General features: G+C 41.7%; 1 protein-coding gene across 5 annotated transcripts in view; it reads left to right on the top strand.

Annotated features, from left to right (window-relative positions):
* Positions 1-16,882, top strand: part of COL6A5 (collagen type VI alpha 5 chain) — a 96,549-nt gene that overhangs the window by 47,762 nt on the left and 31,905 nt on the right. For all 5 annotated transcript variants that reach the window (XM_047737198.1, XM_047737187.1, XM_047737177.1 and 2 more), the window contains exons 23-32: positions 935-997; positions 2,341-2,403; positions 3,861-3,911; positions 4,028-4,063; positions 5,517-5,579; positions 6,853-6,915; positions 9,289-9,324; positions 9,441-9,477; positions 12,978-12,989; positions 15,021-15,505. In XM_047737198.1, the coding sequence (XP_047593154.1) occupies positions 935-997; positions 2,341-2,403; positions 3,861-3,911; positions 4,028-4,063; positions 5,517-5,579; positions 6,853-6,915; positions 9,289-9,324; positions 9,441-9,477; positions 12,978-12,989; positions 15,021-15,505 (909 nt within the window). The remainder of the gene's footprint in view (positions 1-934; positions 998-2,340; positions 2,404-3,860; positions 3,912-4,027; positions 4,064-5,516; positions 5,580-6,852; positions 6,916-9,288; positions 9,325-9,440; positions 9,478-12,977; positions 12,990-15,020; positions 15,506-16,882) is intronic.

Genomic DNA, 16,882 nt, shown 5'->3' with positions numbered 1-16,882 from the left:
TTTCAATTAACTTGGGACAGACTTGGGACAAAAAACTGGGGGCAAATTTTTAGCACAACTCTGATTCCTTGCACATCTCTTAAGTCCTCCTCTTTCTCCTTCACTGGGGTTTTACAGCGAAGGTACAGACCCACTGCATCAGCCTGAAGAAAGCATTTGCAAGAATATGAATTGTGCGGACTTGTGGACATTTTGAGACCCAGTACACTATTCTGGTTTTTCTAAATTTTAAAAATCTATCTGTGCCACGCGTTTCTCCATTGATTGTAGATATTTGAAGTTGACTCTACAAAGATCCCTTGCTACCCAAATTGATTTGATTTCTCAGTTCAGCTTTGAATTCACCCTCTCAATCTATTTGGCCCTGAGTTTCTGACAGTGAGTAATAATAGTTGGGATGGTGAGGGATTCCTATGAAAAATGTTTTGGAACTGCTCAGTTCTTCAGCTCCAGTAGCGGGAGCTCAGAAGGCTAGGAATATGTGTGTTTGCCCAGTTACTGTCCTAGCATGTTTGTGGAAGACACTTTCGCCCGTTTGCAGATTGGGACTGAAACACATTCTTCTTTGGACGTGTGCATGACACAGTGCACGCAAATGACAATATCTCGTCCTCACACAATCAGTACATTACAACAAATCTGCTGCACTTAGAACTAACATTTGTCACATCAAGGGCACCTTTTCTGTTTCTCACTAAGGCCCCATATGGACCAGCAGTATCCCCACAGAAGAAGACTTGTGGTACTCTACACAGCACTATACCCTGAGTCACCTGCTTTGTGGCAGATGTCTCTCCCCGCTGGGTGGCTGGGTCTCTTGTTAAGGAGGCATCAAGGAGCTGCTGGAAATGACATGAAGAAAAGCAAAACTAATCTAATGGGTTTTCTAAGAATTGCTACAGGGCCAACATATGTGTCTTGCAATTTCATTCAGGGCTCTTCTGGGCCAGTGGGAGCTAAAGGGAACATCGGAAGTCCTGGGCCTTCAGGGAAAAAAGTAAGTGTTATCTCTTTAAGATGTCAAATACTGAGAAAAAAGTACCTCCCTTCTTTTCTGGATTTCCATGTTAATTCCTCACATGATCCAGGCCCCATCAGCCACCCACTGGCTTTCTGCTGATATATTCTTTAGCTTCCATTGAGCAAAGAATTGCTAACTGCTTATCTCTTCCCATTTCACTAGAAAGACACAGTGATCTCATACACCATGAAACAACTCTGAAAAAATCTCTTTACCTCCTTGGTGTCCTGAATGCATGAGTGTGTGTGATGACGGAGTCCAGCAGGGGGCTGAGGGGTGTCCAGACTCAAATCTGTTTGTGCATACGGTTCTCTAACTCACCCGTCTATCTCTGATGTGGCTCTGTGGGAGACTGTCAGACTGGAGACTGTCAGACTGCAGACTGTAGGCCCATTCAGAAGCCCACTCCCCTGTTTCAGACCTCTCAGGTGGCTCCCTTCTCTGGGGCCAACTTTTTGGGCCTGGCACCTGGGTGGTCACAGTAGGGGCCAAGCTCAGAAGGGTCCCAGGCTTGGTTTAATGCCGTGCTGTCACCATCTTGGAAGTCTCTGTATTTGAGGATGGGGCCTATGCTTTTGTTGTGCACTGAGCCCCATAAATTATGCAGCCGGTCTTAACCTCCTTGCGGCTCTTTGGAGAATCCAAACTCTAATGTAGTTTAGAAGGCCCTCTGACGCTGTTTAGTTCTGAGGTTTCAGAGCTCTTCTCCCTCCTGCCTGCCTGCCCCAGGCTTCTCACCAATGACTTCCCTCTACCCAGACCATCCTCTCTCCTCCCGAATCCTTCTTCTGGCTTACCTAACTCAGCCTTCAAGCCCCAGTGCCCCTGCTCCTTCCCTTCAGCCAGCCCTCTTCCCTGGCCCCACCAAACCCAATTCAGAGGCCCTTCTTCTTGGCTGCCACGGGCCCCTGAGTTTATAGCTGCCTGTCTAATCATCTCTCTTCCCAACCACACTATTTTTGGCGAGGGCAGGACCACATCTATCTTGTTCTACAGTTTATTTTCCAGGACAGTAAATACGTGTTGGATGGGCAAACACATCAGCCAATGAATCGACTTGCCCTGGAGTAGATTTTCCACTCTTTGCCTTCTCCTTCCGTCCTTGCATCACACAGGGAAAGCAGTGCTTGCACACGGCCTTGGGCTGTGCTGCTGTTTCCTGCTCTCCATTGGACACATTATCACCGGTTTCCTACACCCCATCTCCTTGCTGAGCATTGAACCCTCACTGAGAGGCTTGAATCTCCCTTCGCAACTTCCTGTGGTAGCAGCTGGGTTTGATTTTACTGATCTGAAGCTCTTCTTGTCTCACTCACTAGGGAGAACCTGGAATTCTTGGAGATCCAGGACCAATGGGGCAAGTCGGACAGAGAGGAAGACAGGTATGACATTTTAGGACCCTTACCTTTCCACTGCTCCAAGTGCTCAGTTCTGTGGTAAAGACAAGGGGACTGATGCCATCAGCCTAAGCACCTGGGGTATTGAAAGGTATTTTAGGGCTTCCTAGGAAGGTGCAGGGGACATACTCCCAATCTCTGCAGCTCTCATTCTATAGCTAGTCTGTCTGTTAAAGCAAGGGGAAACACCTAGAGAGAAAGGGGGCCTGCAGAGAGGATAACGGGTAAGTCACAGCCAGACATTTCAATATTTTCACAACTGGTATGGCCATATAGATGCATGGCGGTTGAAAAACAGCACTACCCACATCTCTCCCTGTCTTGCAAAACTCTAGGGCAACAACAAGAAGAGGGGAGTAGAGCCAAAGAATGAACCAGTTGTTCTAGTGGCTCTGGACATACCAGCGTCTCTGTCCACGGAGCAGCTGATATAGGAAATATTTTTTCCTTTCTTTTCGAAAATAATGTTTATTATAAATGTTACATGTAGAAACTGTAGAAAATTTACCAAGCATAAGAGATGGGAAATAGGGCAGAAAAATTACCCATCATCTCACTATTTTGAAATATATGTTAACATCCTAGAGATACCCCCCCAAATTGCTCAATTTTCCCCTAGTACCAGTATATCATGAGCATATTTCCATGTCATTACATTACTTTTAATAGCTTCAAAATATTCCACTGAATGTATATATCTTAGTTCATTTGGCCAATCTCTTGCTATTAAATACGTGACTTGTTTTCATTTTTTACTGTCATAAACAGCACAACAATGAACATTCTTGTATCTAACTAAATTTTTAGGCAAAAATCATAACTTCTATGTAGAAATTTCTAGAAGTAGCATAGCTGGTTCAAAGAATATATGCCTATTTAAGTGAGGCTTTGAACTCTTTTGCACAGTGACCTCAGGAATATTCAAATGATATACACCCCCATGTGTTACATAGGAGAATGCATGCTTCAGGGCATCCACACCCACAGTGGATTTTGTCATTTTCTTTTTTTGATCTTTACCAATTTTATTAACAAAAAATAGCATCTCCTTACTGTTTCAGATTGCATTTCTTTGGTTACTAGTGAGGAGGACATTTTTCCATATGTTTATCAGCCGTTAGCAATTCTTCTTTGGGGAAATTCCTCAGCCATGTCCTTTCAATCAGCTCCTAATATTCCAGGCAAGTAACTGTCACTGACTCCCTTGGTCCTGACTGGTCTTCCCTCTGCTTCCTACAGTGTTTGCAGAGCGGAGCTGGCCAAAGTACCAGGGCACATAGCAGGAAGTGAGGAAAACCCAGCAATGCTCATGTACCCAGAGCACAAGATCACTGATAAGGCCCCCTCTACCTGGAAGTCCCTAGTGCTTATCTCCTGCTACCAGTATAGATTGCAATTAAATTTCACTTTTGAGAGATTAAAATGAACTGGTATGTTCACAGGGGGATTACGGCATCCCAGGCTATGGTCAAATGGGACGAAAAGGAGTAAAGGTAAATATGGAAAGTAATTATTTTTTTGATGAAACAAACCTAAATAATATAAGAAGAAATGATCGTACTGCAGGAGTGGCCTGTTGATCCATTATGTTCTCTTCTGCGAATTGTAGGGCCCAAGAGGACTCCCTGGAGATATGGGTCAAAAGGTACTGTGCACATGACCTTGTTTTGAAACTACCATGATCTTAACTTTCTACTTGAGAATTAAGGTTAAAAAAAACCAAAAAAGCAAAAAAGCAGGACAGTTGTTTTTCCAGGGCTTCATAAATAAAGGATGATATTTAACTACTATGGATCTTTAAACTGGAAAAGACTCTCCTGTCCTTCATTGTCTGATGTCCCTGGTCTTGAAACTCTACCTCTAGACCTCCTCTCAAGTCTAGTCCTTCTGTCCTCTTGATTTCTCTGCCTGGAGAAACTCATTTCAAACTCTTGGCTTCAGCTATCGCTGTTTGTTCTTTGTCATTGTGGCCTTTGCTTCCCATTGCCTGGAAGGTGACAACATTCTTCTCATGGTCTCTATTTCCACCTTCTCCCTGCTTCTGTTAGTCCCAAACACTGCTCTCACTTGGTGTCTTCCACAGTGTGACATACACATGTTCCTCTCCTGAACAGTTTCCAGAATTCCTCATTGCCTCCCAGATTGAAATCTGGGACAAATCTGGAGAGGACAGAATACCTCTCACACAGAACACCTGTGTCACCAGGCACACCTTCCATTTCCATCTGAGCAGCTCCTGTTATGTCGTTCTTATACATTGGAATTCCGGATTGAGATAGATAGATTTCTTTCTTTCTTTCTTTCTTTCTTTCTTTCTTTCTTTCTTTCTTTCTTTCTCTCTTTCTTTCTTTCTTTCAAGTGTCCTATCCAGAAGAGTGTCTCCCAATAGTTGGTCCTCAAATTAAAATACAAAATATGGATTACAAGAAATTGAAGTCCAATCAAATCAAATCAACTACAGGAAAACAGCCAGTTTTTGAATCTTCATAAAAGTGCTTTGAATGGTTGAAGTGCCAGAAGAAATTCTTTCCTTAACTAGAGAAGAGTGCAAGAGAGAAGTATATAAATGTTAGGACAAGAGTTCTCTTTGTAGAAGACCAATTTTCTAATTTACTTATAAAAGGAGAAAATTAGCATATTTCAGTTTAGGGATAAACATGAAATTAGTTTTTTGATAAATAGGTACTAAAATTCATTTCCTACCAAAGTCAGAGTAAATTATTTTTTTTTCCTTCAGCTTTTTCAGAAATGATTCATGAATTTAGGAAGTAATTAATTATTTAGTATTTTCTATAGTTAATACTCCATATGTTTTCCCTGATTTTCAAGCATTTTTTCCTTTAGATATTTTAAAAAATGGATTGGGTAGACATTGCCTTGATAATTATTGCATAAATATTTGTATTCTTAGAAAATTAAAAATAGTTTGGAGAATAATTAAGTTTATCAATGACTGAGTTCCAAGCAACAGGAGAAGGTGACTTTTAACGTTTAAGATACAGTATAGTTATAAGATCAATTAAGTTTTAGAGAGAATTATTTTTATTCTTTCATAGCAAATATTTTAATACATTGATTCCATATATCTGAATCTTTAGGGTGCTGTCGGTGACCCTGGAATTCCTGGGGGCCCTGGACCCAAAGGATTTAGGGGATTAACAGTAAGTGGCTTATAATTCCAGAAATAATAAATGTTTCTTTGGAAGACCCTGGCTTTTATGTGTAATAATAAATGTGGATTATTGATCTAACCCAGGGGCATCTGAAATGCCACTCCCAGGCTGTGTGACCTTTACCACACCTTTTCAGAGTCTCTATTTCTGTAACGTGAGACTTGAACTTGACACCAAAGATCACTTTCAGCTCTAAATTCTATGGTTCCATGAATCTGAACTAATTTTAAAGATTTATAGATTGATAACTGGCTGTTCCAAGAAATGTCAGTGCCTTCTAATATTTTCTAAGGCATATATTAAAGTCCAGAATATTAACCCTGAGCAGAAATGCAGCTGACATCTTCCCACCGTGTCCCTGAGAATTTTCTGACAATTCTACCACCCATGACCAAGGTCATCTCAGGCATTCATTTTAAAGAAGGCTGTTGCGATCTTCTAATTAGCCAAGTGTAGAGTAAAATGTTACAGTTTTTTTTTTAAAACAAAATGCTGAGACAAGCATCTTTTTACTTTGAAGTGGGAGTGTAATATCAGTGATCATTATCAGCATGAAAGAGATGCATTTCGACAGATATTTTCTATCCAGCTGGATAAATTTCATTAGCGTCCATATCCATCACCTTGAAGTATGGGAGTGACACAGCCCACCCGTGTCCTCTTATGTATGTGGAGAATTATTTTTTGTATTGGATCCTTTGCAGATGGGAAGTTTTTAATTAGATCTCTGTGTGCTCTAGTATATTTGCTTTTTTTTTTTTTAGCACCAATCCTAGTTTATGACTAATTTAGATTCAATTGCACAGCCAGTGCCAGAGCAAAGTATGTCACTAAATGGAGAGGCTAAGAGGAAAAGGGAGGTTTTCCAATGGTTAAGAATGGCTATTTACATTATAAGTAAGGAATTTACTTGACTTGAATTAATAGTTGCTTTCTTTAAAAACATTTTTTTTTTTGAAAGGGATGCTTGGGTGGCTCAGTAGGTTAAGTGTCTGACTCCTAATTTCATTCATAATCAGTTCATAATTTCAGTTCATAATCTCAGGTTGTGGGTTCAAGCCTCATATCGGGCTTGTGCTCAGCCCTGAGTCTGCTTGAGATTCTCACTCTTCCTCTCCCTTTGCCCCTCCCCCAGATCATGCACTCTCTAAATAAATAAAATCTTTAAAAAAGTGTTTTTGAAGTATAAAGTCTCATTAAAACTGAGGTGATTTCCATGGATATCAACAGTGTGGAAACTAAAGCATGTTCTTATCTGCAGCTCACTGTAGGCCTGAAAGGTGAACAGGGACCTCCAGGACCCCTGGGCCCTCCTGGACGGAGAGTAAGTACACCACTAGAACTAAGTATCCTGTGCTTGTTTTTAGGATGTTCCCCGGAGGGGCACAGTTTTAAAGTCAGAGCACTGGTTCAAGTCCAAGTTCTACTTCTTGCTAGCTATGTGCCGTTGGGCTGGTCAAACTGCTCTCTCAGTTTACTTCTAAAATGGGACAACAGATCCTGTCCTACCACCTCAAAGGGTAGGAGTGAGGACCAGATTCTCAAATATGAGCACTCTTTGTGACTGATAAAGTTCAGTGCAAATATTAGCTGTTACTGTTATTTTTTTACTAAAGTTTAAAAATAGGAATGGGAATATGGAAGCTCCATAAAGGTCTCCTGGTAAAGTTTAGCATGCAAGACAAGTTGATAGTTTCCCCAATCACTGCTGTTGCCTCCCCATCTTCAAAATGTAGACTCCAGAGAGATCGGGAAATATAACCGCAGCTTCCTACTATGCTTCCACTGCAAGAAAAATGTCACCTCTGGGAGCATTCCCCGGCAGAGTCAGGCCCATCTCCCAGTGATGAAACATCCATATCTCTATTTCAGTGCCTCTGCTGTTATCATAATGATTTATTTACACGTCTCTATCCCCTGATGAGCAAAGTTAGGTAAGAGCTAAAAGTTGCCAGCACCTGGGTTTGTGTAGAGGTATAGGAAGCATTGTGTACAGAGTAGAGAGACAGTCCATCTTGTTCTGTGCACCCTGAGTGTTTTGTGACTACCTGGAGTTCTTCAACTTGGGACCTTAGAGAGAAAACAAAAGCACGGATGTTTTGTGGACAACAATAGGATGAGAGTCAACACGCTATTAAGGGTTCTCTAATACATCTTTTTTTTTTCTTTCATGTTAAGGAGCTGGTGAATATGTAGTCCCCTGGGTGAGACTTAATCTCTGAGCCATGCTGATCTGGTCTGAATTGATTTCCTTTTCAGATTCTGGAGATCTCATGTGGGGGTCCTGCATCTTCCCAGCCTTGTGCTTGGCCCTGCTGGTCCACTAGAGCCTGGTTTCACTGTCCCAGGCTTGCTGCTCTACCAGAATGTGACTTCTCCATCTTGGGTCTGCTGGTCTGCTCGAATCAGATCAGCTTCTTTGTCTTGGGCTCTCAATCCTCAGCCTTTGCTTAAGAACTTGAAGTTCTTTTCTAACTTGGTCCTTTAGGACAGATGCTCTGGAGCTCTGATCCTCTGTAAGATGTGGGCTGCCTTCTCTATTTATTAGCCAAAAACTTTTCTTCTCTCTGTTTTAAATCAATGCATTCTTTTCTGTCTTCCGCCATAACCTATGAAAGGAAGGATGAGACTCTGCCTCTTTCAGATATGTAATTTCCTGAGTCTAGCAGGAAGAATCTGTGCTCCAGAGGGTACAATTATGGATGTCACAACATTTCTGGATAACACCAGCACCACACAATGGGCCACCTCAGCATTCAACAGACATTTAACTGTTTATTGAATGGATGGATGGGTGGTTGGATAGACAGACGGATGACCCAGTTGTCATTTAGAACAGGGGTCTTACACAGATATCCCTGTGAGCTTCTGAGGCCAGTGAAATTGTACAAATGTGAGCCTGTAGTAGCATTTTCTGGAGCCAGCATACTAGCATTCACCAGTTCTCCAAGAGATCTGTGTGCGTTGAACATGTTAAGAACTGCTGCGAAGAAGGAGCCTGATCCTGAGAAAAGGAAGTAATAAGGGGAGAAAAGTTCAAGCTGTGAAGAAAGTATTGCCTTTATTTATTTGTTTATTTATTTACTTATTTATTTTTTAGGAAGCTTCCTTGATTCATTTCAGCCAATTATATGTACTCCTTTGTTTATGACCTCTTAGCATTTATGAACTTACTCTTTGTGTAAAGCTCTTCTTTTGTATAATGCCCATTTTGCTACTTAATTATTTCTGGTTCTTTCACAGATGTAGAGGTTGTATGTTACCACCTTGCATTTTAAATTCCTTGATTCACAATACATCTGTACCTCTGAATTCTCAACAAATTCCTCTCCCTGTGGCATGCTTTGGGAAGCCTGCGGTTTACATTTCAAGTTTTCTCATGAGAAGTACCTTCTAAGTGTTATATCCTTAGTTCAAACATCTTTAAGAAATACTTTTATTTCTTTACTTCTCACCTTGAAAAGTAATTCAGTTCACTCTGGGCAGACATTAGCTTAACTGATCCAACACTGAAACAAAGACATTTACACCATTGATTTAAGTGGAGAAATAGCACTGTAATCTACCAGTTCTGGAATACTTTAACCATTCTCTGCCAGCTGCATTTTTAAGAATGAGGTATTTTTTCTTTACTCTTGCTTTGTCACTAAAGACTCCAGTTCACATCCCAATAACTTGCTCTGTTTTATTTTCCTAGGGCATGAAAGGCATGGCAGGGAAGCCTGTATATTCCGTATGTATCTCCTTATTCACAAGTGAAAACCTAACCAGTCCACTGACCAATAAATATGGCCACTCATAGGTCCCTGTGCTCATGTTTCTGTTCTCTTTCTCTTTTTTTATTTACAGCAATGTGATCTGATCCAGTTCTTGAGGGACCATAGTCGTGAGTATCTTTGTGTAATGGGACAAGGGGGTCTATGGATTGGTGAGGGCACTTAGGATGAATGTGGTGTGGGTATGCAGAATCAGTAAGCTGAATACACTGGTGGCATGTGTCCTCTACAACAGCTTTGTCCTGAGTACTTGCTGTAGGAAGAGCTCACATCAAAGGTGTGACGGGAAGGGGTATAAGTAAAAGACTTAAGAAGTGTGATTCATATAGGAGAGAAAATGTGCTTGTGAGAAACAAATCCAACTCAAATGGTATGTGAATTAGCTCACATGATGTTGTACAAAGATCTTCAAGGGCCTGGTGTTCAAGGGATGAACATGGAGATTTGTGTTTAGTCAGTTAGTTACTTAGTAATGAAGTCTCTTTGGATGGGGTACTTGAATCCAGTTATGGGGAAGTAATGGGGAGCGGCAAGAGAATATTTTGAGCAGAGGAATAAAGCAGGAGTCAACAAATATATTGTCTTTGGTTAGGAAGAAGGGGAAATGAGGTAGAAAAAGACCAGTGATCTCATTTCTAACAATTTATCCTAAGGAAATAAAAGAAAAAAAATTATAGGCAAATATGCTTGTCGAAATACTATTCATTAGAGCAAAATGAATATACCTTTAGACTATTTGAACTTAGAAAATAATTGGGTTATGGTACATCATCTTCTGATCAAATACTAAGCAGATACTGGTTTTTTTGAAGACTCTATCAGAATATGAATAATATTGTCATTAAAAAGCAGAAAATTAAATTGGATCCTCATTATTTTTATGTATAGGTAAATATTTATACAGAAACAAGCTGTCAAAGCAAAAGTAGAAAAATGTAGCCACTTACTTTGTTAGAGTGGTAGAATTTCAAGTGATCTTTTTTCTTGCTTCCATGTTGACTTACAATGATGCTTATATGATCACTGTCAGAAGAATTTAAGATGGGAGAATTGGAGAGACTTTACTGCAGGAACTGGATAAAGATGTAGTCATTGCAAGTATGGGGTGAGGAAAGAATAAAAAGAAAAACAAGTTTGAAATAAGTACAAGGCCAGAGCGGGAGAGGCTTAGTATCACTGTGGATGAGAAGGCAGGAGGAACTGTGAAGGGAAACTTGCTTAGTGGGAAAATAGGATGACTTTAAACATTTTAGAGGTAGGGGGGATGTTGTGTGAGCCCTAAATGAAGTGATCTCCAGGCAACTAAATAAACAGACTGTCATAAAGGTAGGGATCAAGTAAGGAGACTGCGGTGTTGAAGTCACTCACACACTTGTGGTCCTTGAGGCCACAGGGATGGGTGAGGTCCTAAGGATGTGAAACTACAGAGAAAGAAACAAAAACCCAAAGGATGAATCCAGGAAGACATCTTAGCAGAAAGAGTGGGGCCAAAGGACAGCAAATGGCATTGCAGAGATGGGGAAGTTCCGCAAATGTCATAGTTTGAAAAGAAGCAGGAAAAGGCCAAGGGAGAGAAGATTCAAATGAAGGGGACCCTGGTGGAAGATGTTCCTTGAGAAGTAGAAAGGCTGTCCAGTACCCAGAGGAAGTGAGAACCAGGGCCTGGGGCTCCAGGAGGAGGACAGAGGGAGAGCCATTGTAGGGCAGGGGAGTTCTTCTCAGGAAATCAACAGATACCTTCCCAAGGAAGAACAAAGGAGAAGGAAGCAGTGCGGGAGGTAAATACCAGGCTTTGAAGGGTTAGAGATTTGAAGACAGTTTTCCAACACTGAATGAAAGAAGTTAGCCAGGAAATGAGGGGGCCAGGGGAGTGTGGGTTCTGTAACCAAACATTGCTGACCGGGGAGCATGGACCTCCAGAATGCAGAACCAAGATGCCATTTGGGTGACAGGTCTTTAGAGCTAATTCAGAGGGCCTAGCTTTATAGGTGACATCATGGAGGCCCTGGGGGTTGGACTCCTGCAGGGCCTCCTGGTCTACCACATCTGTTCCTCAGTCCTGTAACACCCCAGTCCTGCAACACGCCCAGATCCTGAGATGGTGACTGGGACCCCACCCAAAATAGAGGGTTAAGGGGAATGCAGAATGCTGGTGGTTGTGTTAGGAGTTAATTGGACAGTTAGGTGGTCAGGGCCAGCGTCCCCAATAAGAAAACGGGTTGCTGGGACAACTAAGACAAAACCACCCCAGTATCTTATTTTATAGCTTAGACAGAACCACAGTAGCACCTGTCTAGCAGGCTCTGAAGAAGTGACCTTTGCGAGACATCCTGAAACTAAACAATTAACCATAAAACATCAGTCACTATCACAGGTTGAGACAGTTAGTCTCCTAATGTCAGCCCAAAAGACCATCAACATGTGAATAATAACCCAAGTAGGTAGTCAGGTGCATGATCAAAGCCCTGACTGGCCCACCTTAGCAGCCCGTCCACCAGTTGCAAATAAAATAGGAGGACCCAAATGATTAGAATTAGGGACATAAGTAAAGAAGAGTTTTAGGAAAAATAAACACATGAAAAGAGATCAAGTGGTTTCCCCGAAGTCAAGCAGCTTTGTCACACTCAAACCTGGACAGGTGCATCCGACCAAAGCCCGTGTTTCTAGCCTCACAGCAAGATGCTGGTGAACAAATGGAGGTTCTCAGAGCAAAAGGGATCCATGGCAGGCCTTGAGATGCAGAGGAGGCTGTGGGTTCTGAGTCCCGTCTGTTGGTGGTTAGCACCTCAGCAGCCACAGGATTAAGACAGTTCAAAGGTGTTAATAGGGGTGAGATGAGAGAGCATGAGCTGTGGGACAGCAGGGTGGAAGCTAGGTTGTTCCCAGTGCTGATAAAATCTTATTATATCGAAGGGACTCATTTGCTTTTTAAGAATTGAGAAACATTAGCAAGGAAATTGTCAGGCCATTTCTTTCTAAAGATTTACCAACATCTCCCCCAGATTGGTCCCCAACTCATAGAGTAAATCACTTAGAAAAACCAGATGCTGTTTTGCTCAGGAGAAATCCTTAGGGGCTTTCCCAACTCTCCCTAGATACAGAGAGCACTCAAACGCAGCAGCTGTATTTTTAAACAAAGACCAAGGTTATTGGGAAATCCCCACATTTCTGCAGGAAAAGAGAGGTTCCCAAGGGGTTCATCTGGGAAGAAAATAAGCCCTCATATTTTAGCCTTGCCTTGCTGAATGACACTCAAGGCTATAGGAAGAGAAACAAAACAAATTGAATTTGAGCTATCTTGCCTTTTAATCAGAGCCTCATCTATTCTGCTTCGAAGACAAGTGATCAGTGTTTCAGATTTCAACTGAGATTGTGCTGAAAACTGCTGGCCATGGCTCACAAGGAGAAAAGGTCAGGAAGGTTCCCCATTAGTAAAATTCTGTGTACATGTTTCTCAGGTCTCCAACCTTGGCTTCTTATAATTTAGGAATTAGCCTGATCTGTAAGTAGAGTCAAACAAAATATTAAGGTTTGCTGAAATTTTGTTCTAGGGGATTATATTTAGTCTGTGCCAAAAATATAACCAATTCTTCTCTCTCTGTTTTTATAGCTTGCTGGAAAGGTGAGTATTCTTACTGTACTGTGCTTCTTGTTGAAGTAATTAACTGCATTCTGACAAGACCCATTTAAGAGAAACTCTCAGCCGCATGGGAAAAAGGACTTCTTCCTTCTATGCAGACACTTCTATCCTGTGATTATGGCTATACCTGTCAATGTCATGTTTCTCCCTGATTGTAAGATGGTGACACCCAGCCCCGATCCCCTTCACACTATTGTGCTTTCTAGGTCTTGTCTCAGTTCACAGTTCAGTCTCTTCACGGGGGAGGTTGCGTTACTGGGGAACTCAGGGACTGGGCTCTGAATGACCACATTCTTTTGCTCTGTTGCTGACCCTGTGGACACTGGCTTCTTGGACTGGTGATATTTCCTTTCCTGTCTCTGACCCACACACATCTTTCATCTCACCAAGTGCCCACATCTTATACACCTGACCTTGCCGTGGATGATCTTCCTGGGGCCTGGACTGCAGTGGGTATCCCAGGGCACCGTAGATCCCTTGGACTCCATTGTTGCTGAAGCAGTTATGTCAAGGTGAAGAATGCCTGGACTTCCAGAAGCCTTCTGAAGTAGACCCATAGGGACTTATTCCAAAAGTTTGAGCTTATCCCAACATTTGGCATCATGAGCTTTAATTCTGAAAAACAAACAAACAAATAAACAAAAAAACAAAAAACTTACACATGTAAGTATCCAATAAAATTTCATGGATTTGAATTAAATTTATCAGATACCCTGCTGGGCCCTAGGAAAAGAAGACAATAAAAATAAACAGAAACTGGTTCTGCTTTCTGGGAGAATCTGTGACAATAGGTCAGTCTTGAAGATGCTTGCCTATCACTTCTTTAATAATTTTAGTATTAGGGCTAAGAAGGGAAGAATACTTAATTTTTCATATTTTATTGTTCATTATTGGCTTTGATATTTTTTTCTTCACTGAAAATTCCTTGACTCAAGATATCTCTAGATCAACCTTTCCTCTCCCATCCTATTGCTGAGAACAGTGGGTTGGTGTGTGGGTTATTTAGAGTCTAATGTGCTTGGGGACTTAGCCAGATTGAGGATAGTAGAGCAGCCTATATAGATGAGGCTGTTCGTTTTTTAAATAAATGCTTTTTCTCTTCCTATGTTGAGAATTTAATAGCACTTTGAACAGTTAGGTTTGATACATAGTGCAGATTCTCTATGAGATTCCCAAAGTCCAATCATCAGAAGAATATTAGCATTGAGTTGGAAATTGCAGACAGCCCCATTTTTAGAACAGCTCATTGCAAGCCTGCTGGGGTCCAGCCACCCTTGCTTTCATTTAAAAGCTGACTTCCATGAGGGCCCTGAGGACCCCTCTCTTGGGAAACAGCCTCTTTGTCCTCCAAATGCTCATCAAGAGTAATAGTCACTCTGTACCTTTCCGTGGGGCAATCCTCTCCAGGAAAGAGTCCTTGAGGGCAGGCTTGAATTTCGGTCATCTTTGCATGTATCTTGGTGTATGTCACCTGGTATGTCAGCCAGCATGCTACTGAGTGAATATTTGTTGCCTAAGTGGATGAAAATCTCCCAACTGACTATAGTCATTAGTAGACCATGTCTGAAGATTTTTGAAGACAGTAAACTTTCAAAACCCTCAAAGCTATCGTTTCCTTTTATTCATGTTTTAAAAAATTTACTTACAGTAAAACTCATTTTTTGTGTGATTTCCCTTTCAGCACATGCATAGATTCATGTAACCATCACCATGATCAGGATTCAGAACTCTTCTATGATCCCAGACACTCCCATCAATTTCTTTATAAATAGCAGGCTGATTGCGGGCTGTGAAGTCTGAGCATTCATACCGCCACATATGGACGCTCTAGACTCATGTAACACCTTCATGGGAACAACGAGTTACTTGTGCTTCCCTCTAGTGCTGGAGCTGGAGGCAACCCCTCATCTCCCTAGCCCATGGTGTGAACCAGCCTCAGCCCTGGAGGGAAAGGCACGGGAAGGGCCTCTGATCAGCAAAATGACTTCATACTTCTGCTTTTCATGTTTGCAGAAGAGTGTCCAGTGTACCCAACAGAGCTGGTATTTGCCCTGGACCAGTCCTACGACATCTCCGAACAGAGATTTGACGAAATGAGGGAAGTCATCACATCCATTATCAATGACCTTAACATCAGGGAAAGTAACTGCCCCGTGGGAGCCAGAGTTGTTGTAGTTTCCTATGACTCAGGCACCAGCTACCTCATCCGTGGGTCAGACTACCGTAACAAGAAGCAGCTCCTCCAGCTTATTTCCCAGTTGAAATATCAAACCCCCACAGAAGCCCAAGACATTGGTAATGCAATGAGGTTTGTGGCCCGGAACGTTTTCAAGCGGACACATGCAGGAGCCAATGTGAGGAAGGTCGCTGTGTTTTTCAGCAACGGGCAAGCGGCCAGTCGGTCGTCCATCATCACGGCCACCATGGAGTTCAGTGCCCTAGATATCAGCCCAGCGGTCTTTGCTTTTAATGAAAGGACTTTCCTTGAGGCTTTTGAGGTAAGAACTTCCCTTGGCAACTTCTGCCTGTATCACGTGGTAAGATGGGGATAGCAGGGAGTAGGGTTGGAGGTGGGATAGAGGGTCTCTCTTTTTCTGCAATTTCCCCAGCTGTAGCTGTATTGTTGCCAGGGTCCGTGAAATCCAGTGTCTGATAACAACAGTAGTCAGAAATGATAGCGGCCACACTTGCTCAGTTCCTGCTGTGCACCAGGTGCTGTCCCTAGAACTTTACCTACATGCTCACAGTCCTCTGAAGTGAATGTTGTTGTTATCTCCATTTAAAAATAAAGAAACTGAGATCCAGAGAGTTTGAGGGACTTCTCCAATTTTGTGCAGCTAATAAATGGTTAAATCAGAATTCCAACTAAGGTGTGTCTGACAGAAGGGACCACGAATTTGGGGCTCTATCAGCCCCCTGCAGATCAGGTGTTTCTCACATCTGTCATCTGTTTGCTGTAACTCATTGACTAGCTGGTCTTAACTTATGACAGATGAGGTTTAGGGGCTCTCTGAACCCTAATGTTGTGTAAAACATTTAATGAAAATGAATGTATGAACCCAAGAGAGGTTTGGATCAACAGATTCTTATGAGAATCTATGTTTCTGCCTCTCCCCCCAAAACTGAAGAATTTCTCCATCTACTGTTCTACTGTTCTTAAATATATTCAGATTGTCCATGAACTACATGCTCCTGGTGAAGCCATGGTGTTGTCCAAGAGGTTATAAAAGTCTAGATATATACACAAATACCTATATTTCTACTTTAAAAAGAAAAAGAAGCACTCTTTAACACAAAGAGAACTAATCTGTTCATGACACATCCAAGTAGTTTTTAGGAATAGGAGCCACAGGGAGAGTCACAATAGAAACTGACAGAAAGGATTGTAGGAAGTCAAAGTTTTCTCTATTAAAAATGATTATCTCCCAGCATACTAGATTATTTACTTATTTGTTATTTTATGGTATGTGTCCCTGCTGCACTAGACTGTAAGGTAGAGATTTTATCTGCTTTGTTCGTTTCTGTGTCCCCAGTTCCTAGAATACCACCTATAACATTATCGACATTTAGTAAGGATTTGTTGGATGAATGAATGAACGAATGAATGAATGAAGATCATATGGTTTATTCCTATGAATAAACTTCCTTGATTTACCAAGGCAGGCTTTAGTCTTTCCATGGGGGACAAGCAAGGTCAAATGCAAAATAATACCCAAAGCATCCAAAGTTCATAAAAGAAATAGTAAGGAATGTGGTAAATACTTTCTGATTATAAGACTGGAATAATTATAAGCATTTTCGAAAGCTCACTCAACACTTTGCAGTAAAACAGGGTGTGGCTTTTCTAACCCTTTACTTTCCCAAGGAGAAAGGGG

This window comes from Lutra lutra, chromosome 1 (genome assembly GCF_902655055.1).
Source record: "Lutra lutra chromosome 1, mLutLut1.2, whole genome shotgun sequence".
NCBI lineage: Eukaryota > Metazoa > Chordata > Mammalia > Carnivora > Mustelidae > Lutra > Lutra lutra.
This window is presented reverse-complemented; position numbering and strand designations above follow the sequence as displayed.